At 36.4% G+C, this 24752-nt stretch overlaps 1 protein-coding gene across 1 annotated transcript in view; it reads right to left on the bottom strand.

Moving 5' to 3' along the window:
- Window positions 1-24752, bottom strand: part of PCNX1 (pecanex 1) — a 210724-nt gene that overhangs the window by 82653 nt on the left and 103319 nt on the right. The window contains exons 9-12 of the mRNA XM_007942339.1: window positions 13276-13366; window positions 11664-11721; window positions 9607-9824; window positions 1975-2128 (exon numbers count right to left, since the gene is read on the bottom strand). Coding sequence (XP_007940530.1) covers window positions 1975-2128; window positions 9607-9824; window positions 11664-11721; window positions 13276-13366 — 521 coding nt within the window. The remainder of the gene's footprint in view (window positions 1-1974; window positions 2129-9606; window positions 9825-11663; window positions 11722-13275; window positions 13367-24752) is intronic.

Raw genomic sequence — 24752 nt, 5'->3', positions numbered from 1 at the left:
GCAAATTCCAACCTCAAAATACAATCCAAAGGTACCTGTATTAAATATATTATCTGCATCTTCACTTCAAAATGATCAAATTGAGATTAATTACACATAAAAATGCTCACAAGGTACTCTGCAAATATGTACCCAAATCATGACTTTTCTCTCAAGTTCAACTTCATTGCCAGTGGCATACCAAACAATTTTACTAGGATGGTCCATCACTACCCTCTAATTCTACACTGGACCAATCTCACTGAATCTGGCATGTGGCCCTTGGCTGGATTTGAGACCAGGTTAAACTTTCAACTCCAACAAAAATCCTGCAAAAGCATCCGTGCCTGCCTTTCTTGTTTCTGTTCATGATATTACTATTCTTCTAGCCAACTTGGTTCAAGTCTCAGTACTTTTTTACCTTTTCCATGTTAACCTGAAAGCAGTAGACAAAATCAATAGAATAATGGAGACTGAAGACAGGAAATAAATTTAAATGGCTTAAGGGAATAAAGGGAAGGATTAAGGTGGTTGCAATGAAAGGCAAGAACCGAGGTCAGGAATTCTAACACAGCATACCAAGCTGAATCAAAGGGACTTGGTTACTTGTTATTAGGGATCAAGGGGGAAGCAGCAAAGGGGCTCAAATTTTGAGTCATTATACCATTGCCCAAAGCAAAGGAATTGGGAAAGAAAAACACATTATCAGGTGATGATGAGGTGCTATTTTAAAAATGTATCCCACTGTCTGTCAGGTATGTAAGGCTAACGCTTGTGAGAGAGGTGAAAACATGGAGCTATAAATCTGGACATCACTCCTGTATAGTGGCAACAAATAAAGGAATATAAGAAGATGAGTTCACTGGCAGGGAATTATAAACAGAAGATGACCAAATAAAGCCCTAGAGCATTCTCATAAATTAGGAGGTGGTCACAAGGACAAAGAGGCATCAACAAAAGAAAATAATGTCTGAAAAGTAGGAGAATCATCAAGGTAATATAAAGTCACAGATCAGCTGCAAGGAGAATATAAAAACGGGAGATAGGATTAATAGGTATGAAATGACGCAGCACTCAGAGAATGAAGACAAAGAAAAGGACACTAGATTTGGCAATTTAGAGATAATAAGCAACCACTAAGTACCGTAATTTCAGTACTTCAATGAGGGATGATGGTATTGACGGGTTCTGAGGAAATGGAGCAGTGCACCTCAGTGGCTGATTTCAGATGTCTTGAGATAAACAGAGAGAAAAAAAGAAGAAAGGATAGTTGATGCTATAAACAGAACTAAGGTAATAGTTCTCTGAATGGGGGAGGGCCCTCACATGAGCATTTTTCAGGTGATGGACCAGGACAAAGCAAGAGTGCTTACTGATTAAGAACAAAAGGGAGGGAAACTGTCCACAATGACAGAAATAGGAGAAATGAGGGTAATTCATTTTGCATGGATGGTGAAGAATTTGGTATTGCATGAGGTAATGAGGTATTTGATTTTCCCACTTTTTGCAAGCTTAAAACTGACAGCATTTAGAATTTGAGAGACATTATTAAGATAGTAAATAAGAGGCATCAATCTTGTTTTCACAGTCCCTGAAAAACATATATACTAAACCCACCAATAACATTATCACTGCCATTAGTAAACCTACCAATTAACAGATTTTAATAAATTCCATTTATATACAGAAGATTCAAATAAGACTGGGAGAGTTACTGTTAATAAATTTTTTAAAAATATCAATACTTATTTTCATTCTTTACAAATGCCCAAGTATTTTAATACAAAGAAAGAATATTTAAGAAGCCCCACTTACATATCATTAATATTTTAAAGTCTACTGAGCCCTTTTGTTCCCGACCCAATGTAAGGTACATCTCTAAGGAAAATAAGTCTAAAAATTAGTATCTTACTATGTAATTCAGTGAATGATATGAAACCTGCCTTTTAACACAAGTACTATTCCCCAGCATGAAAAGAAGAGAGATGCTGGTACCTTCAGTAGTGAGTACTGGCAGCTGGCTATCACCAGGCAGAACTGGAAGACCCAGATATCTCTGAAAAAGCCTTGTATGAGAAGAATAGATCCCAAAAAAGCCACAAGAATAGCCAGAATGACGGCTAGCACGTTTTCCAGGATCTCACGATTTCTGCAGACAGAAAAATTGATGAGCAGAGTGAGTATACTATAAATATAAGAAATTAACCAGAGTGGGTTTGAAGGGGAACCTTATTAACAGGAAACTCATAATATGATTTGCTGACATACTAGGTTTGGGTAAGTTTTTTTTTAAAAAAAGAATTGTCAAAACCAGTTATTGTTCTTTTTTTGTTTTTATTTTTATTGTAGTAAAAATATGTAACCAAACCTTTGTCAGTTCAACAACTTTTACATGTACTCTTCAGTAACATTGACTTTATTATGTTGTACACCACCACTCGAACCAAAACCAAACTCACTGTCATCAAGTTGATTACAACTCAGTGGGTTCCCGGGGCTGTAAGTCTTTACAGTAGCAGACTGCCTCATCTCTCTTCTGTGGAGCAACTGGTGGGTCCAACCACCATTTTGGTTAGCAGCCAAGTGCCATAACCACAACATCACCAGCGCTCCGTAACTAACACTTCCCCAAATCATTCCACCACCTCAACAGCAGCTCAGTGCCCTCTAAGATAAGACTTCCCCCTCCCACCCAATTCGGGCCACCACTAATAAAAATTTGCCTATTTCATGTAAGTGCGATCATACAGTATTTTTCCTTTTGTGACTGGAGTATTTCACTCAGAATAATGCTTTCAAGGTTCATCCTTGTTGTACCATGATTTGTTGTGTGCTGTCGAGTCTAGTCTGATTAACAGTGACCCTACAGAACAGAGCAGAACTGACCCGTAAGATTTCCTAGGTTGTAATTTTTACAGGAGTAGATTGCCAGGTTTTTTTTCCCTGCAGATCCACTGGTGGATTCGAACTGCCAACCTTTCGGTTTGCAGCTGAGTGCTTAACTTCACTTCTTTTTATGACTGAGTAATATTTTGAATGAGGCTTTGGATCATACTGAACAAGAAAGGAGTTTCATGTGGAATTAACATGAATTCTTATATACAAATAAAGCATGCCACACTGGATTCTGAAGTCTGCATTAAAATAAGTAATACAGTTTTCATTTCTATTTAAAAACTTTCACCTTTTAAACATCTGCTTTTCTTCCAATTTTCTTGCAAAATAATCAACTTGGATGACAAAGTAAATACGTAAAAGCAAGTTAAGTTTAAAAATCAAAATCTCAAAATAGCTTTAGAAAATTAAATTGAAAATATTTGTTATTTTTTCTTCTGATACCAAGTGTTTTTTTTGTTGTTGTTTCTCCCATCTTGCAATTATGTGAAATAATCCAGAAAATTCACTTCCTAGACGCGCTCAAGGCTCTACATTCCTTGAGAATGATGGTAGTGATAATGATCGTTAATCCTGCCTTCTGTCAAAGCTGCTAAGGTAATTTTATTAAACTGACCCTGTAAAAGAAACAATATGATCCCCCATGTACCACACAGAGCATTGGGGAGGATATTCTATCTAACATATATGTATGGTATCTTGTACAAAAAAAATAAGAATCAGTCTCATTACTTCTTGGGCAAACTTTATTCACTATTTCACACAAACTTCATTTAATGTTGAGCAAATGCTTGCTAAAAATCGTGTTCTTAAACAATTTTTAATGACATGGAAAATGCTCAGCTGTTTGCTACACAAAGAAGGATACCAAACTGCATGTACAGCAGAATGTAAGTCCTGTTATCAAAATATGCAAACATACATGCTAAAAAATATACTAAAATAATACTAACAGTTCTCTCTGGGTGAAGAGATGGTTGGCCTCTGTCTTCAAATCTTTGCATATAATGTTTACATTTTCTTAAAGGGCAAATAATTACTTTTTGAAACACAATTTTTTTATTTTTTTTATTATGCAATCCTATATTTATAATCATCAACTGGGCCTGAAAAAACTTCACAACATCTCTATATATTTTATTTAATAGTTCCACCAGGTTAAACAAGTTCAGTATTATCTTCTCAGCAATACATTACTGATTTCCATTTGGTCTTATATAGCAGTTATAGAATTCCAGATTTGCCAAATGTAACAATCACTCTGGATTCCTTGTCCTGCCTTGCTAAACTGCATACTAATGTCAAACCTCATCTTTTCATTGAAAATATGCTGTCTTTTGGCTTCAAGTTTTTAATGTTGATGAATCTACTTTATCTGCTTCTTTTATTGATCTTATTTTGTATGTCATCTAAGAACTTTTGCCTAACCTAATGTCACAAAAATGTTTGGATTTTTTCCTGACATTGTTTTAGGTTTTACATGTAGACCTGTAATCCACATTAATTTTTGCAACATACTGCAAGATAAGCAACTTGGAAAGGCTTATCTTTCTCCACTTCATTGATCTGGGAAATTATTATAATGTCATTTGAACCCTGAGTTTTCTTTGTGGGAAGGTTTTTCATTACAACTCAATTTATTTAATAGATACAGGGCTATTGAGGTTATGTATTTTTTCTGGAACGAGCTTTGAGAATTAGTATCTTTCAAGTAATTTGTCTACTTCATTTTTTCTTTGTCAAATTTATTTGCAAAGAGTCATATTCCCTTATTATTCTCTTAATACCTGTAGAATAGGTAGTGATGTCACATCTCACATTCCTAGTATTAGTAATTTGTGTTTTCTTGATTGTTGTTGTTGTTGTTATGTGCCGTCGAGTCGGACCTGACTCATAACGACCCCTCCTTGGGTTGCCGAGTCAGTATCACTACGGAAGTAGATTGCCCAATCTTCCTTCCGAGGAGTGGCTGGTGGGTTTGAACCGCCAGCCTTCTGGTTAGCAGTCAACTGCCTTAGGCACTATGCTACCAGAGCTCCCTTTTTCCAGATTAGGCCTGGCTAATGGCTTGACAATTTAATTCACTTTCTCAAACTATCAGGTTTCGGTTTCTTTGGTTTTCTCTATTGTTTTTGTTTCCTCATTGGTTTCCATTTGTTTTTCTTTCTTCTGCTGACTTTTGAATTTAATTTGCTTTTCTTTTTTAGTTTCTTAAGGTGTTAAGTGAAGTCACTGATTTGAGACCTTTCTTCTTTTCTAATATAGTCATTAGTGTTATAAACTTTCCCAAGTACAGTGCTAGTGGCATTCCAAAAATTTTAGTATGTTGTCTTTTCATTTTCATTCAGTTCAAAATCCTTTCCAATTTACCCATTTCTTCTTTAATCCATGGTTATTTAGAAGTGTTATTTAGTTTCTGAATATTTGAGTATTTTCTTTTTTTGTTGTTTGTAAGTTAATTCTATTGTGGTCAGAGAGAACACTATGTAGGATTTCAATACAGAATATAGTCTGTTTTGATAAGTATACCGTATGCATTTAGAAGAAGGTGTATTCTCCATTGTCAATATAACTATCAGTCAACTCAGACTGGTCGACAGTACTGTTCAAGTCTATTATATCCTTGCTAACATCCTACTTTCTTCTATTACTTATGGGAAAGGGTGGTAAAACAGGCTGTAACTGCAGATTTCTTTCTCCTTCTATTGGTCAGCTTTTGTTTCATTTACTTTGAAGTTCTGTTATTAGTCTATTTAGGATTATATCCTATTGATTAACTGACCCTTCCATCATTAGGAAATAACCTTCTTTATCCCTGGTGATTTTGTTGCTCTCAAATCTACTTTGTCTCATATTAACACAGCCAGCCTCTCCAGCTCTCTTTATATTAGTGTTAACATCTCTTTCCTCCCTTTAACCTCTTTCTTTCTTTGTATTTAGAGTACATTTCTTGTAGGTGGCATATAGTTAGTTGGGTCTTGCTTTTTTATCCAATCTGACAGTTTCTGACTCTTACCATCTTGTTTTCTGTTTGCCCCATCTGTTCTTGACTTTTCTGCCTTCTTTCTGATGAATACTTTCTATGGATCTATTTTAACACTTGCCTCATTAGCTATAACTCTTTCTTGGGTTATTTCAGTAGTTACTTTAGGGTTTACAGTGTACCTCTAGTCACAATCTATCTTCAAGTGATGTTGCTGTGGTTGTTATGTGTTGCTGACTCAGACCCGACTCATAGTGACCCCTCCTTGGGTTTCCGAGGCGGTATCACTATGGAAGTAGATTGCCCAACCTTCCTTCTGAGGAATAGCTGGTGGGTTTGAACTGCCAGCCTTCTGGTTAGCAGTCAAGTGCCTTAGGCACTATGCTACCAGAGCCCTCTCTTCAAGTGGCACTATACCATATTTCATGTATAAGAACTTCACAGTAATATACTTTTATATCTCTACTCTTCGTTTTTATGTTATTAGTGTCAAATTTTACTTTTAGATGGTATAAATCCCACAATATAGTTATTATTTTTGTTTAAAATGTCAATTATCATTTAAAGAGATTTAATTAATAAGAAAAAATCTTGTACTTATGCACATAGTTACTTAAGATTTCCAGTAATCTCTGTTCCTTTGGATCTTTTTTCTGCCTGAAAGATATCCTTTACTTATTTTTTGTAGAGTAGTACTATCTATGGGTGACGAATTTTTTCAGTTTTCCTAAATCTGAAAAGGTCTGTATTTCACTTCAATCTTTGAAAGATGGTTCTCAAATACCTTTTGAAACAATTCTAGGTCGACAGTTTTCTTTCAATACATTTAAGATGCTGCTCTACTGTCTTCTTGCTTTTATTTCCAATTAAAAAATATGACATCTTCCTTGTCCTTGTTTCCTGTAGAAAACATGTCTTCTTCTCTGGAGTTTTTTAGACTTTATTTTATTGCTGATTCTGAATAGTTATTATGTGCCCTGATGTAATCTTCTTCAAGTTTCTTGTGCTTGGGGTTCACTGAGCTTCTCGGGTGCATGCATTTACAGTTTTCATCAAGTCTGGAAAGTATTCTGCCATTATTTTTTCAAAATTGTTTTGTCCCACAGCTCAGTCTCTCTTTTTCACTCTTTTCGCTGGGGAGTGAGGGGAGGATTCTTGTTTTTCTATTTCATTTTGGAGTTTCTACTGACATATTTTCAAATTCACTAATCTTTTCTTCTGTAACATCTAATCCATCAGTAATTCCATTCAGTATGATTTTTTCATCTCATACAGTTTTCTATGTAGAAGTTTGACTTTGGACTTTTATTTTCATGATTATACGTTATGTTTTCCTAACCTCTTTGCAAGCCAATTTTTGACTGGCTGTCAGACAATGTGAATTTTACCTTGCTATATGCTGAGTATTTGAGCTCCTGTAAATCTCATGGTCCCCTGGATGGTGCAAATGGTTAACACACGCAGCCTCTTAACCAAAAGACTGGAGGTTCGAATCCACCCAGAGGCACCTTGGAAGAAAACCCGGGCAAGTTACCTCTGAAAAACCAACCACTGAAAACTCTCTGGAGCACAGTTCTCTCACACACCTGGGTCCACCACGAGGCAGAACTGACCTAACAGCAACTGGTTTTAGAAATCTTATGGAACTTCGTTAGCTACTTGGCCCTTTCAGGTCTTGCTTTTATGACCTGTTACACGGGTCTGGGTAAGTGCTCATTCGAGGTTTAGTTATCCCCCATAGCTGAAGCATGACCTTCCCAAGTACTCTACGTAATAAAACATCAGAACATGAATTAGGAGTCTTTCCAGTCTGGCTGGTGAGAACGAGCACTATTTCTGGCCCTATGTGAACACCAGGCACTGCTGCTTTCTTTCTTTCAAAGGGGTCTTTCCCTGGCCCCAGGCAGCTTCCTCACATAATGTGTTTATCACTAGTCAGCTAAATACTTGATGAGACCTTCTGCAAATTTCCAGTTTTCTCTCTGAGCAGCTCTCTCTTCTCTGATATCCTTTCCTATGAACTCTAGCAGCCTTAGCCTCCCTGGACTCTTACCTCCATCTCCCCAACTCAAGATGTTACTGGGTTCTGCTTGAGTTCCCCCTTCCTGTGTTACAGCCTAGAAACCCCTTTAGGCAGTAAACCCCTTAGGGCAAGTACAAGGCTCGTCATTTCTTTCCCACTTCTCAGAGATCACTGTCCTTTGTTGCCTTATGTCCAGTATCTTAAAAAACATTGTTTCATATATTTTATCTGCTTTTGGTTATTTCGGTAGAAGGATAAAGGTAATCTTTGTTAGTCAGTGTTGACCAGAAGTGGCAGCTATAATTGACAAAAGCTGTTTACCATTAAGATAGTAGTGCTAAGAAATAGGGAAAGAGTATTTCTCATTATATCTTTCATGTTCATTGCTGTTGTTAGGTGCCATCAAGTTGGGTTCGACTCATGGCAATCCTACGTACAAGAGAACAAAACACTGCCCGGTCCTGTGCCAGCCTCCCAATCCTTGCTATACCTGAGCCCATCACTGCAGCCACTGTGTCAATCCAGCCTGTTGAAGGCATCCTACTTTTTCACTGACCCTCCACTTTACCGAGCACGATATCCTTCTCTAGGGAATGGTCCTTTCTGACAACATGACCAAGGTAGGGGAGACAAAGTCTGGCCATTCTTACTTCCAAGGAGCATTCCAGCTATACTTCTTCCACAACAGTCCATGGTACTTTCAGTATTCTCCACCAACACCCCAACTCAAAAACATCAACTCTTCTTCATTCTTCCTAATTCCTCATCCAGCTCTCACATGCATATGAAATCCATGGCTTGGGTTAGGTGCACCTCAGTCTTCAAAGAGACATCTTTACTCTTCAGCACATTAAAGAGGCCTTCTGCAGAAGATTTGCCTTGGGCAATACATAGTCTGGTATCTTGACTGCTGCTTCCATCGGTGGTGTTTGTAGAACCAAGTAATATGAAATCTTTGACAATTTCAATCTTTTCTCCATTTATTGTGATGCTGCTTACTAATCCAGTTGTGAGGATTTTTGTTTTCTTTATGTTGAGATGTAATCCATACTGTAGACTGTAGTCTTTAATCAGTTAAGTGCTTCAAGTCATCTTCACTTTCAGCAAGCAAAGTTATGGTCACTGCTATTCACCAGGTTTTCATTGGCCAATTCTTTGAGAAGTGGACGGCCCCTTCCTTCTACTGAGTTTTAGTCTGGAAGCTCCAGTGAAACCTGTCCACTGCTATTCATAAGGTTTTCATTGGCCAATTCCTTGAGAAGTGGACGGCCCCTTCCTTCTACTGAGTTTTAGTCTGGAAGCTCCAGTGAAACCTGTCCCCCATGGGTGACCCTCCTGCTATGTGAAACACTGGTGGCATAGCCTCCAGTCTCACAGCAATACACAAGCCACCACGGTACGACAAACTGACAGACAAGTGGTGGCTTTCATGTTTAGGACTCTATTATCCTTAATTTGCAATATATATACACACACATACACACATATATATGTACATAAAAGACCTTTATTACCTGTAAGATCATCAACACCTTATATTCGCTAGCCTTTTAAGTACAGTTGCATAAGACTTATTGATAAAAAAAGATTTCTTTGTAAAGACAGAATGAAAGTGATATTAAAAGTTTTTAATGGATTTAAGTGAGTAAATATTTGGAAGTTCTTATTTCCTAAAATTTTATCTTAACACTTTCTAACTATCTTTAACATCACATTATATTCTCACCTATCAAATAGGGCCAAAAGTGTGAGTCTGTCAAAGTTAATGCCAATCCACAGTTGGGGCAGGATCCAAAAACGGTAATAATGTTTAACCTTTTGGGCAGCTTCTTCTGTTGGACCATAAGTAGCTGCCAAGTCAGGGCTTAGGTCAATGTCCTGTTGCTCCAACAAATCGGTGTCGATGGTCAATAATCTATTCAATCGAATCTGTGGAAGAGAGAGCTAAAAGAAAGTCAGCATCGAAGGGCTTAAAGTATCTTTAAGAAAGTCCTAATCCAAAGTTACTCAATCAGCTTACAGATGGTCTAAGCCCTTTAATTATCAGTCCTAGACCACACCCTTTGCATATTTTATGATCATCAGAAACTATAGACCATTAACAGTGGGAAGTAAACTAAAACAAAACAAATTAATCAACAGACCTTTTAGAAAAGTTTTATTAGGATAAGAGTTTGAAATCTTAAGATTTCATAAACTGTGTAGCTAGTGACTCATTATGGCTTCTCTTCTCCCTAACACTTTGTGGTCTTGTCCCCTAAGCTATCCTATGGACCTCATTATCAGTGACAATTCTGAGGGCCTCTGCACTAGACTCAATGCCTTCAACTCTCATTTCTTCCTACAGGCTCTAATCACTGTTATCTTTGTTTTCATATCCCCCATCCCCTTTCTCACTTGGCGGCTGCTCATCTACAGCTGTACATCAAATTAGTACATTTCGTTTCTTTCAAGATTTAACTCACTCCTTTACTAGCTTCTTCTCTTCTCTGGAAGCATGGGGGGAAAAAAAACCATGAAAGTATCTGACTAGCACTTTATTAGCTCCGGTAGTATAGTGGTTAGGCATTCAGCTTCTAGCGGAAAGGTCAGTTGGTTGAACCCACCAGCTACTCCACAGAAGAAAATAAGGCAGTCTACTTCCATAAAGATTTACGGCCTTGGAAACCCAATGGGGGTCGTGCTGAGTCGGAACTGACTCAATGGCAGTGGTTTGGTTTCTTACACCATTTAATATATGGTATAATATATTTAATAGTGCAAAACAGTAAAATAATCACCTTCCCATTTTTGCTTCCCTCTGAAATTTCTAGTAATATACAATAGAACAAAAAAGAGGGGCATTCTTAACTCTTCAAACTTAAGTTTATTTGGGTATTAATCAAGAATTTTGCAAAATAGTCATTTTTCTCCCTAAGCATTGGTAATATTCACAAAACATATATTCTTAACCTCTATGCCAGGGTTTCTCAATCTTGGCACTATTTACATTTTAGGCTAGAAAAAATCTTTGTTGTGGGTGGCTATCCTGTGTATTATATAGAATGCTCAACAGCCTCCCTGGCCTCAACTTACTAGACACCAGCAGCATGCATCCAGTTGGGACTACCAAAAACGCCTTCAGACATCAATGCCAAATGTCCACGGGCTGGAAACCAATGCTCTATGCCAACTCACATCTGTAATCTTAAAACCCTCATCACTACTCATCAACTTCGGGAAATGACTAAAAATGTATACTTTTGGCACTAGATTCATCTCTACTTGCAGTCTGTAAGGACTTCATCTGTTCTGTTTCTTCCAACTTGACTACAGACATCTTAATGGCAAAGGCAGTGCTCTTTTTAATACGGCCTCACGATATCTCATATGGCATATGTGTTATAAAGTAATGTCATTACTAAGCTCTCTGCCCCACAGGGGCATGAATAACCAATAGTTAACCAGTAGTTAAATAACTGCAGCAAAATCATGATGTTCAAAGTGAGCTTGTAAAACAGCACAATTAAAAATGGCATACTCAGATTATGAAGGCAGTGAATAAATGAGCCATTACATATCCCTAAAGTATGTAATTACTGATTCATAAAAGTAACTAATTAAAACTCATGGTGTTTTATTATGTTTCTTTCTTTCTTAACAAAAGACTTACCAGAGAGATGATTTTGCTATAATTTCCAACAAAATTGATATTTTGTAATATGATCAAATTTTCCTCTTTTTTTTTTAAACAGCTACCTAATCTGAAAATACATCATTTTACCAAAATAAAGGTAAACCTACCACATCGTGTGGATAAAATCGAACTGAGGTAGAACTGGATACATGAGAATCCGTGTCACTAAAATGAATTGAAAAAGATTTTGGGAATAAATAGTTTGTCAATTACTAAAAAGAAAACAAATTCTTTAACAACTAGATGCTATATGCACTGTCTTCATTTTTCACATAAACTCCGTAATTCAAAACAGCATTTCCTTAGAGTTGTAGTCAGTGGATCGGAGCACCTATATTCAGATTCTTCTTCAACTCAATGTGGTTCTTGGACAAGTTACCTAACCTCTTTATATTTCAGTTTCTTCATCAGTAACATAAAACTATAGTGCTTATATCACAAGGCCCTTGTGAAAAGTATTTAAATGAGATAATCCAAAGAAAGCAATTAACATTTGCCTGAAACCAGTAAATCCACAATAAATTTAAGCTACACTACAACCTAGAACATAACATTCCAGCTTCCATAGGTCAGTCAAGTTCAGACTTCAAAATCTGAAGACTTGAACCTAATTTTTGGTAGAAGGGAAGTTTCTTCTCTCTGAATTATATTAGATATAATAATTAAGCCTTTCCTTTCCCCCGTCCCCAAACTGTTCCACTAAAACAATTTTTAACTCACTGTTACAAAATCATGTAACACTCAATCTAATAATTCTTTTGAAAGAAGGAATTCTGAAACTCAACTACAATAGTAATAGTTTTCTGAATATTCTATCTTTATGGAATACTGAGCTGAATGACTGCAAGATACCTTTGTTTTAAATGGCTCGTCAAAACCTAGAAAACTAAGTAAACTCCTTACACATAACTTGAAATTTCAAATGTGCCCATTATTGATGTGAAGTGTTAAAACAAGACTCAAATGACTTGCATGAAAAAAGTGAGCTAATTAATATAAGGTAAATATCAAAGCACCAACTGCAAAAGATGAATACCAAGATTAAACATTTAAAACTCAAAACTGTGACTCATTCTAAAATTATAATTATGTTATGTGATCAAAATTTCTAATTCTAATTTGCTTTATTCTCGACTTCTGCATTATCTTATATAATTCCTTCTTAACGTAAGGAGAGAGAAGAAATTAAATGTAATAATACAAAGTGCATATTTTAAGGAACTCCTCCTTCTCGTACCTGGTTAAAAAAAAAATTCAAAACAAAATGAACGCTGGCTGGTCATTTGAAAAACAACTTGACCAAAACACTTACAAGGAAATAAATTTTTAAAATTTCGTAACAAAAGAGAAATTATGGGTTTTAACTTATGTGTGTAAATATCTTTCTGATAAGCTTTTAAAAATCCTTCTATATAAAACATGAAATTTATTGTTAAATTTGAAATTGTAGGAAAACAGCCCCACTATACGATCTATAGGAAATTCTGACTTAAGTTTTTTAAACACACAGAATAGCTTTTATCTTAAAAACAATGCTTCTTTATTCCACGGCCAGTAAGTTCTACTTTAAATCTTTGGAAACAAACGTACTATGACAAATTATTTAAGCCAGTATAAACAAATGTTTTCCAAACAACTTCTGTATCTCAAGACTTCAAAATTTTAAACATAGCAAATCTATGCAAAGCACACACACTCCCACTATGACTTCAGACATACCAGATATTGGACGTTCTTCTTGCCGCTGGTTCAAAATTCACAAGTGACATATCACAGCCACCAGTTTCATACAGCGTAGAAGAGAACTTACCTAGCAAATAAACGATGTTTGTAAAAACCCATTAGAATACTCAGAATTTTTCCTTCACAATACACTAAATCTCACAGTTGTTACATTTTTTAAAACTAAATTATAAACCTTCTTTTCTGAAATATTTTCACAACGGTGAATCTGCATGTAATTCAGCATGACGTGAACTGAAAAGGAATCCCACACAGCGGGGTGAAATGCCAAGGTACATAATAAGCAGGCATTAAAAGTAAAGGAGGTAAGTCAGCTTTGCAATAGGAGTCTCATTCTTTTTTCCCTTCTCAACATGTGCTAAAATCAAATAATCACAGGAATGAATTTAATACTCTTTAAATACCACCTGACGGCTAATGGTGAGCGGCTATTTGCAAAGCTGCTTAAGTTTTGAGGCAGTTCAAACTGTGAAATCAAACTGCAAGATAACCAGTGTGACTGCCTCCTGAGTTTTTTATTTTTAAGGCATTAAAAAAAAAATTGCTGAAATGGATCTTAGGAAGCTCAATAAACTGAATGGCTATAATAATGTTGGTGACAATTAAATTATACTGTTTCATGAGCATTACTAGATGCTTGATTCTATCACAAGAGCTTTATGAAAAATTTAGGAACAGCAATTATGGCGACCAGGTATCTCTGTAAAGCCAATTAAAGGTTTCAATGTTATATTGGTTGCAAATAAATATAGGTTAAAAAATAATTCTCTTAATAGGAACTCAGTAAGATAAAATGATTTTCCAGTAACGGACTTTTGGGTATTTGGATGCTGCCTGAAATAGGATCTGACAATCTACGGTAGCCCTGTCAATGGTGGGGAGAGAGACTAAATAAACAAACACAAATTTCCGGTAGGGCAATGAGATGAAATATATAAACCTGTAACCATTTGGGTCTAGTCAGGCAGCCTTCTGAGGATTTATGAGGTTTTTGTTTTACTAGCTTGAATTAGTGAGGTTAGAAATATGAGGCACTTTAAAAGACAACCTCAGCTTGATGGCAGAGCTAAAGTCAGATTTCTCTTCCATGACTATTCCATGCCTACAATGTACACACTTCACATAAGGATTTTTATCTAAGTGAAAGACTGGAAAAATGACCAAAAGGGGAGGAGGGGGAACTCTAGAGTATACTAATAATATAACCAGGGGTTGACAGAATATTGCAACCAGTCTTTATGAAGACTAGAACCAGAAAAGGCACTTTATTAAACTGGATTGAGTGTCTATGAGTCCTAAGACAGGATATGCAAAATCTCTTATTTTATTGTGCTATTTTCTGTAGCTGCACTCCCCTCCCACCCAGTTTAATAAGCTCCTGTGGTGAATGAGAAAGAAGCACTGTGTGAAATGCTACGTTCATGGGCTGTTTTTCAAGGGAGGATTATTCAGAATTTATCTAAGACTGCCTTTTTTGTCTTTTGGGAGGGATTCACTCAATACCTCTAACGGTAACCAGATCAGTGAACTAAAAAGAATAGATATAAAACTGTCAAATTGGCTAATTCTCACATTTATCACTGCAGAAACGGTCAACAAAGGAAAAACTAAATAAAAATAGTAGTTCAACTGAGATTTCAAAATTATTTTTAAATTGTTACTTGTTATGTCCTATCTACCCTTTCATTTAACATTTATAATCAAAGATTGACAGTGCTTTTAAATTTGTATTAATACCAAAAAAAGAAAAAAAAATACATCAACTCAAAACTACTGACTACATAAATGGAAAAGAATTATAAATCCTTGTTAAATGGCTAACTCACAGCTGGGAGGGCCTGGTTACTACACATGAAGTCCAATAAGAAAGGAATGGATAAAACTTAAGGGTTAATAACACACAACTTGTGAGTTCAACTTACAACTTGTAAGTTCAATAGGGTTCAAATTATTTCAATATATTCTGAGTATTTAAGTTTTCCATGAGGTTTCTGTCATATAAATAAGTCCTGTTTTTGGTATACTGAAAATAAAAAATACTTATATACAACTGAAATTAACTCAAGATGTTAGTCTCTGTAATTTTCAAATAGTAAAGGAATATTATTAAGTCATCATTCCATTATATGAATAGATGCCTGTTAAATTTACACAGGAAGAGTCACCTTTTAAATAAATATAAAAATAAAAATAAAGCATGCAGATCAAACAATATAGCTTTTCTGAGCAGAAAGCAAGCTGGAAAAAATGGCTAGTTTTATTAAAACATAAACTACGACTCTGAATTCATCTATACAGAACAACGACTAATAAGTCATAAGATTTAGAAATGTAAACACAAGCATAAAATGTACCTAAGAAACGGGCAGCTATGGTTTCAGTTGTGCGTGGCTCTGCCAGTGTTATTTTCCTTAAGCGTGCTTTTGTCTGCCTCCTAAAAGTTTAGGGGTAGCAACATGTTTAGGTTCTTTAAAACACGCCTGGTGCTTGCTGGAACAAAATCACATTGCAGCCAAGCTTTCGGGTGTATTCCTGACTGCACTTTACCAAGAAAACAGCTTCTATGTGCCCCTTACAGCTTTGGGTTTGACAACTGACAGGACTTCAGAAGGAACAAAATTTATTCAGAAGGTAAACAACTCAGAAAAAAAAAAAAATTTATACTAAAAAATCTTTAAAGTTTCAGTGAAAAATTGAATAAACATTTTAATGTAATAACATGATACTCTATTAAAGGCAGCTTCAAAACAAACCCAAACAGAAGGATATATTGCTAGTCATTGATAAACATTAAAAATATCTTAAATTTGTACAAGTCTTCTTAGCACACAGAGTAATTTTATGTACCTCTTGTTTAAGATTAAAACCATAGTCATATTTTACCTTTGGTTCCAAAGTAAAATCTGCTTAATAATAATATTTTAATTATTAGTCTGGAGTAAGAAAAATACTTCAATTTAAATATTTTTATGGGTAAAAACTGGGAAGAAAGTAGAACATCAATGAAGTAAGTTCTTATCACATGAATTCTGATTACAAATGAAGCCAAGTGAGCACAATTCAACTCCCACGTTACCAATTACACTAACAGAATGGCACTGCCATGACTGAGAAAGTACATCAGTTTTTGACAAAATAAACAAGACTGGAAATCGGAATTTCAGACTTAAAAAAGCATTTCTCAGTTTTAAACACTCAACGATGACTACTATTTCCTACCAAAATTAAATATATTATATGAAACCATTTCTGGGGGGTTGGAAAATTTCTAAGTAAGAACCACAGTCAGCAAATAACTGCGGAGCAACAGGAAGAGGAGTAAAGTTGTGTCCTGACTTGAAGACTCGGACACTCGAAGCATTGCCTGAAACTGTAAAGACTGCAACGGACAAGAGAAACACCGGCAAAATAGGGACAGAAGAATGAGAAATTAACGCTGTTCTCCAACTTGTCCTAGGTCTCACCATCTGCCATACAGTAAATGCATAAAGAATTAGAATAGCGGTAGTCTCCTAAGAAATCCTGCTGCGTTCTTGAAGCCATTCTTATCCTTACAAAGACTCCTCCTGTATTCTAGGAAGGAAGCACTTGGTAGAGGGTGGGACAAAGCCTCCAGGGCGTTTCTAAGCCTCCAGTACCACCAACAAGGAGGCATCTGTCCAATCTCTTGGGTGATTTTTTTTTTTTTTTTGACTCCTCTCCCAATCCATTCTGGGTCCTCTGACTCTACCTTTGGTTTGCTTTCTTTTGACTTCCCACATTTTGAGTGTGACTGTTGGAACAAGGATGGGCTGAAAGGGCAAAGAGAGCTACACGGAAGGAAGACTTTTAAAGCAGCTTTTCTGGACAACTTGGGCAATCTACTTCATACTGATACTGCCTTGGAAACCCAAGGAGGGGGTCGCTATGAGTTGCATCCGACTCCACAGCAATGGTTGTGGTTGCAGTAGGACGACAATATAAAGCTATATGACTAATTTAAGTATGCAAATAACAACTATAAAATGTGTCTATTTCTGATGCTGATGAAATCTCAGTGAACATATTACTATACTTTTAAGAGAGAAAGCCATTAAGATCAGTTCTAATTTGAGTGGCTTATGAGTGGCTCCCTGAGTTTTTGAGGTTAACAGCCTGAGTTTCCACCCAGACAGGAACTACTGCTGTAGTTTACTGCTACTTAGAGGTTAACAGAACTGTTTCTCCCTAGACGTGGGGTCAGCAAACATTTTTTGTAAAAAGCCAAGATAGTAAGTATTTTAGGCTTTGTGGGCCCAGAAGTCTCTGTTGCAACAATATAAGCCTGCCAGGTAACACAAAAGCAGCAATATGAAATAAGGAAATGAATGGGTGTGTCTGTGGCCCAGTAAGACTTCAGTTACAGAGGAGGCAGGGCTGGATTCAGGCCGCAGGCCTGTAGGTGACCAACATCATCTCAGATTAAAAGGCTTAGGCTTCTAGAACCTCCTTAACTCTCTTGTGATACAATGAAAATCAAGTTATTTCTCTGCTTGCAACTTCAACTTTCATATTTAGAACCAATCTGTTTTTCTGCAATGTGCAATACTGCTCTCGGTTTTAAAATAGGGTAAGAAAAAGGAAGAAGATATGTATGAGAAGACATTAATTAAGGAGAGAGCTTAAGGGGAATGGTAAGGAAAAACAAGTGTTATCTACTGCTTGGCAATGGCAAAAGACAAGATTTATATACTGGTATATTTTATTGACATGGTCCTCTTTTTCTTGTTCTGACCTAGCACAACATATCTTAATTCACTGTAAGACTCCACTCCACCTGCTTAATCCCCAGATCAACTGAACCTTCCAAAAGTGGATGAACACGTTCCTATTCTGCTATGATTTCCTTTTTGTTTTACTTCAAAGGGATAAATGGTCTTTATCTTGGTAAAGCAATGCTCTTATTCTGTTTCAAAGGGCTAAATGCTCCTTACCTTGCTGAAGTAGGATCTAGCAATGATACTGATGACATTAAGACTGATCAGAGGTGCTCTGGTGGCATAGTGCCTAAGGCACTTGACTGCTAACCAGAAGGCTGGTGGTTCAAACCCACCAGCCACTCCTTGGAAGAAAGATTGGGCGATCTACTTCCATAGAGATACCCTGGGTCTCAGAAACCCAGGGAGGGGTTGCTATGAGTCGAATCCACTAGATGGCAGTTAGTGAATAAAGACTGATCAGGTAAAGAAAAGGCAAGACAAAGAATAGGAGAAAACATCTGCAATTTGTATTTGACAACTGAGTTCTACCTAAAACATCTAAGAACTTTTACACCTCAATAATAACAAACAAATTTTTCAATGGGTAAGAGATTTGAACAGACACACTTCAAAAAAGATGTATAAGGTCTTAGTCCATTTCCATGAATTAAGACCCACCCCATCTGTTCTTTGGGACATATTGCTTATAATAAAGGCTTGTATGTGTGTGAGAATAATAATAATAAAAAGATGTAAGAATGGCCAATAACTACATCAAAAGATGCTCATCATCATTAGTCATGAAAGAAATGTGAATTTAAGCCACAGTAACATACTCCTATACATCCATACCAAAAAAAAAAAAAAAAAAACCTCACTGCTGTAGATTGGTCTCAACTCATAGCGACCCCTCCGTGAGTTTCCGAGGTGGTATCACTACGGAAATAGATCGCCCAACCTTCCTTCCGAGATTATCTATCCATTAGGGCTAAAATTTGAAAGATCAACCATAACAAGTGTCTCCAAGAATGGGAACAACTGTAACTCACACACATTGCTGGTTAGAATGTAAAATTACATTTGAAAACTATTTATTATTCACAACAGTAATAAACTAAAAACAATACAAACATCCATTAACAAATGAGCAAACAATTAACAACATGTTCATACAACAGAATATTACTCAGCAATAATAAGAAACAAATGACTAACACTTGCAAAAGGATGACCCCCAGAAATGTGCTAAGTGAAAAACTAAACACAAATGACACAAAAAGCACAACAAAAGAAAAAAATAAACCAAACTTCATCAAAATTTTTGTATCAAAGGGCTTTATCAACAAAGTGAAGAGACAACCTACAGAGTGAGAGAAAGTATTTGGCAACCATAAATTTTATAAAGGTTTAAGATGCAGATTTTATTCAAAAAAAAAAAAAAAAAAAAAACCACTCCTACAACTCAACAAAAGTGAATCAGCTCATTAAAAAAAACAGGCAAGGAATCTGAATGGATGTTTCTCCAAAGAAGATATACAAATGGCCAATAAACACACAAAAAAGATGCAAGTAATCAGGAAAATGCAAATCACAGCCATAGTAAGATACTATTTAAATCAACTAGGGCAGCTATTATCAAAAATACGGAAAATAAACAGTGTTGGTGAGGATGTGGAGAAAAATGAGTCTTTATCCACTGATGAGAATATAAAATGGTACAGCCACTGTGGAAAACATTTTCATGTTTCCTTAAGAAGTTCTACTTATACACCAATGCTCACTGCAGCATTATTCACAACTGCCAAAAGGTGCAAACAGGCAAATGGTTAAACAAAATGTGGTATACAGATAATTCAGCTATAAAAAGAAAAGAAGTTCTGATATACGCATTAACTTAGATGAACCCTGAAAACATCATGCTCAATGAAGTAAATGAGAAAGGACAAATATTGTAAAATCCCATTTCCATCAAATACCTAGAAGAACCCAATGCATAGAGATAGACTTTTATCAGTGGGAACCAGGGGCTGAGGGAAGAGAGTTTCTACTTGGGTGATGGAAAAACCTGTGGAAACAGACAGTGATGATGATTGCACAACATGTAAATATAATTAGTATCAGTGAACAGTACACAGAAAAATGGTTGAAATGACAGATGTTTTTAAAATGGCAAATTTTTGGAGATATATATATATATATATATATCCACAATAACCTCATTTTAAAAGCCAAAAACAAAGGCCATATACTGTAGGATTACATGTATATAAACTCATGGAGAGGAGAAAAGCATACAACAAAAAACAGAAGAGTGGTGTCCAGGGGTAGCGGCAGAGGAGGGCTGGGCAGCAAGGGGGCAGTAGGCAAAGGTTCTGAACCTTGATGCCGGTGCTTCATGGGTATTTATTGTTGCTATACACCTGGTAAAAGTCACTGAGTTGTACATGATAAATGGAGGCAAGTTAATGTACCTAAATTACATGATCAATAATATTGATTTAAAAAGCAAAGGAAAAAAGAGAGAGACCAGTCAGGGAAGCCCGAGTACATGGATGAGATGAGAGAGGGTGTAGTCAGGGAAGTTCCCACCAGGAGCTAATCAAGATTTCGGAGAGACAGTAGTATGTGCTGCTTTGTTTCTCATTTTGAAAAGTATTTGTCATCAGAAGATTCAAAAGTAGTACATAAAATAAAGTTTTCCCATTCCCCGGAGACAGCCACGAGGCATGTTCTGTGTTCTTAAAAATTTTCACATACATGTATTTTGCCTCAAGACAAATTTTTTCACTTAATAAATGGCCTAACTATCCAAAACACAGGTTTACTGGATTACGAATATTACACTCTGTTGATGTACTATCATTTGTTTAAGCAGTACCTTAGTGATGAACATTTAGATTGAAATTTTTCAAATTTATGGGCAGTGCTACAGTGCACACCCATAAATATGTGTCTTTGTATGCTTGTAAAATTTCTGGAACAAAAGATAGAGGCATTTTGGTCTATAATTATAAGCTGCCCTCTGAAAATGTTCTATTATTTAGCTGCCTATTTCCCCAGACCCTTTTCAACAGTGAATATCATTACATTTTCAACACATAAAAAATATCTCAATTGTTTTAATTTGCAATTTTTAAATTATAAGCAAGACTAAGCTTTTTGCCCATGATTGCAGGTCTCTTCTATTTCTTTTCTTTGAACCTTCCACTTCTTGAGTATGTCGGTGATCTTTCTCTTGTTGTTGTTGTTGTTGTTATGTGCCGTCGAGTCGGCCCCAACTCATAATGACCCCTCCTTGGGTCTCCAAGGCAGTATCACTACGGAAGTAGGATTGCCCAACCTTCCTTCCGAGGAGTGGCTGGTGGGTTTGAACCGCCAGCCTTCTGGTTAGCAGTCAAGTGCTTTAGCCACTATGCTACCAGATCTTTCTCTTACTGGTCTGGAAATGCTGACTGTCTATTGCAGCCAAGATTGCTTGCTGACTGCTTCCAGTACTCCTTCGCCAGATTCCCTTTAACCACAGGACCCCCACCCCCACACTGAATCTGACACTGGCATCTAGTTAAGACATTTCCCAGCTTTTCTTGCAGCTAGAAATCGCCATGTAACTACTACACAAGGGCCAATGGGAAGTGAGAGAAAATGCCAGGCACGTGTTTCAAGTCACAATCTGAAAGATAAGGCTAGTTGTCCTTAACTTTTCTCCAAACCCATCCCCTTTTCTGTTTGCTGGGAAATGTCAACAACTTGAGCAGCCCCTCTGGACCAGGCAGGGAAGCCACATGTGGAAGAGAACAGAGGAAACCCACCAGCCAGGGATAGCGCCCATTAGACTGTAATATTTCATCTGCTGAAAGTATCTAATCTCCATGAAAGCTAACTTACATTCTAACACATGTATTAACCAACTTTAAATTAGAAACTTCAGAAAGCAAACAATCTAGTCTAATGCTTCAATGAATTCTTCACTACACGGACTAAGAAGACAATCAGTGCCTGTTATCTTATGTAAAATTTCTTGGAGCAGTTCAGGAACCCAGAACTGTTTAGAATAATACTCTAGTAGTTTCTCCTCAGGAGCTCTGGTAGTGTAGTGCCTAAGGCATTTGACTGCTAACCAGAAGGCTGGTGGTTCAAACTCACCAGCCACTCCTAAGAAGGAAGACTGGGCATTCTACTTCCATAGAGATACAGCCTTGGAAACCCAAGGAGGGGTCACTAAGAGTCGAAACCAACTCGATGGCAGTGAGTGTGGTTTGGTTTTGGTTAGTCTCTCCTCAGGGACCATGATAAACTTCCGAGCACTATCCAGGGGATGAGTGTGGGATTAAAAAGAAAGTGTCTAGATTTGTTTCTCAATTATAAAATTTGTGGGGATAACAGACACCCCCAAACCCTGCAGGATGACGTGTACAAGCTTTCCATAAAGCAATTAACAGTATACGTCAAAAGTCTCAGTAATGTTTATTCCCCTTGACGGGTAATTCCATTTCTACATGTTTATCCTAAAGAAATAGAGCTATACAGAAAGTTCTGTGTAAAAGATGTTTAGGGCAGTGTTTACTACAGTAAACTAACAATGGGCATCAGGCTAACAATGAGCATCAGATAAATGAATTATGATTATATAATGCACTTACTATTGTCAGACACTGTTCTAAGTGCTTTGCATATTTTAAAGGTATAACTATTACCTACGAAGTAGGTGTTATTATTGCCCTCCTTTTATACATGAGGAAACTGAGGCACAGGGAGAGAAATTAACTTGGCCAAGGTCACATAGCTAGTGAACGGAGAGCATGGGTTTAAAGCCAGGAAGTCTGGCTCCAGACTCCACTACATTCCATGGCCTTTCATGCAGATTTAAGTGGCAAAGTGTCATGCAGCCACTTAAAAGCAAGTTAAAGGGGGTGGGGGGAGGAGAGGGGTTCTGAACAGTTAATAAAATCAGTAAATGATCAGACGTGAAAAAAGCAAGACACAAAACTCATACAGCAGCACGAAAGTCATACAACACAATTCCAATTCTGTTTCAGAAAAACATACACATGTCTGCATTTGAAAAGGCAGGAAGTAAAAACTACCAAAAAACTACCAAACTACAGCGGGTAACTGTTAATGAGATTATAGATGACTTAATTTTCATCATTATATTGTTCAGCACTTGTGAATTTTCTAAAATAAATTTGTATTACTGTTATAAGAAAACACCACATTATAATTTCATCAAAAATAAGTACACATAGAATATATCCCCCAAACCTTATTATACTTCTTTCTTGCAGATATAAGGAAGCATTACCTTCAATAAAACAAAACATTTTATCTTCATATATGCATATATTATGTTGCCTCCAGCCCAACAATAAGGAAACAAGAGGCCAGAACTTAGTATTTTTTGTACTTAAAAATAAATAAATAAACAAATAAAACAGTACAGGACACGATCAAGGTTGATGCAAAAGGAACGTTTTTTTGTTTAGATGAATGAACACACCGTAACACGGGACTGAAATACAAATGCTACAGAGCAGTTATAATGCATATAATCTTTAAACACCAAGACTACATCTAGTAAAATCACTAAAAATATTTTAAATCTTCTGAGTCTCTGCTACTTAAAGTAAAAAATAAAATGCCTCCAAATCGTCTTTCTGCTGAATAAAGCATAGCTGCCATAAACTGCTTATTAAGGGCACTAGCATGCTGGCAGCTTTTAGTCTTTATTTAAAGCTTAGTATTTCTCTGAGCACATTTGCAAGTTGCTAAGTTCTGTAGTAAAGAGGATTATCTCAAAGAATACCTTCTTTGTCAAGCCTCTACACGGTAATCAGACAAAATAGAATGAAAGAAAAATCAATTCTACACCACTTCTTAAACCTCTAATATAGTAATCAAATGAATAAAGTGTTAATCACAGGAACACTACCTATGATATTTATATAATTTATATTTGACAAACATAAAACTTCCTTGTCCTCATTTTATTGCTATAACAGTATTTTTTTACTTCTAAAATGAAAATTAAATCATAATTATATATGCTTTTAGAAAACATATCATTGACCAAAAACTAATTTCACAGACAAAATACACACACACATACACACAAGCACACACACCGCTATGCCATCTGCATGTAGGGCATATCTTTTCAGATGTTGTGTTACACATTAAGAGTGCATCCATTATAATGGCATGTTTCATTAGTGAGTGAAATCAGCAGTCTTAATTTACAAAGGAAACTAAGATTAACATAAAAACTGGGAAGTGATTCTCAAATTTTGTAGGAAGAGCTTATAAGATCTAGAACTTCAAGACCACCTGAATTCAGACTTTCCTGTGACTTATGCAGACGTGAAGCTCTGGTAGCATAGTGCCTAAAGCATGGACTGCTAACCAGAAGGCTGGTGGTTCATACCCATCAGCTACTCCTCGGAAGGAAGGTTGGGCAATCTACTTCTGTAGTGATACTGCCTTGGAAACCCAAGGAAGTGTTGCTATGAGTTGGGTCCGACTCGAAGGCACATAACAACAACAGTATAACTGCAGTGTGATTCAGAAAATAGCATGAAGTGCAAACAAACAAGTCCATTAAAAGACTGATCAGAACGAGTAAGAAATGAAATGGGTGACATCACAACAGAACCAACTGAAATAAAAAGGATAGTATCAGGATACTATGAAGAACTGTACTCCAACAAATTTGAAAATCTGGAAGAAATGGACATTTTC

The sequence above is a fragment of the Orycteropus afer genome, unplaced genomic scaffold (genome assembly GCF_000298275.1).
Source record: "Orycteropus afer afer isolate SDZICR_OR568_19922 unplaced genomic scaffold, OryAfe1.0 scaffold00088, whole genome shotgun sequence".
In the NCBI taxonomy this organism is placed as follows: Eukaryota; Metazoa; Chordata; class Mammalia; order Tubulidentata; family Orycteropodidae; genus Orycteropus; species Orycteropus afer.
Note: the sequence above shows the minus strand (reverse complement) of the source record. Positions and strands in the feature narration are given on the sequence as shown.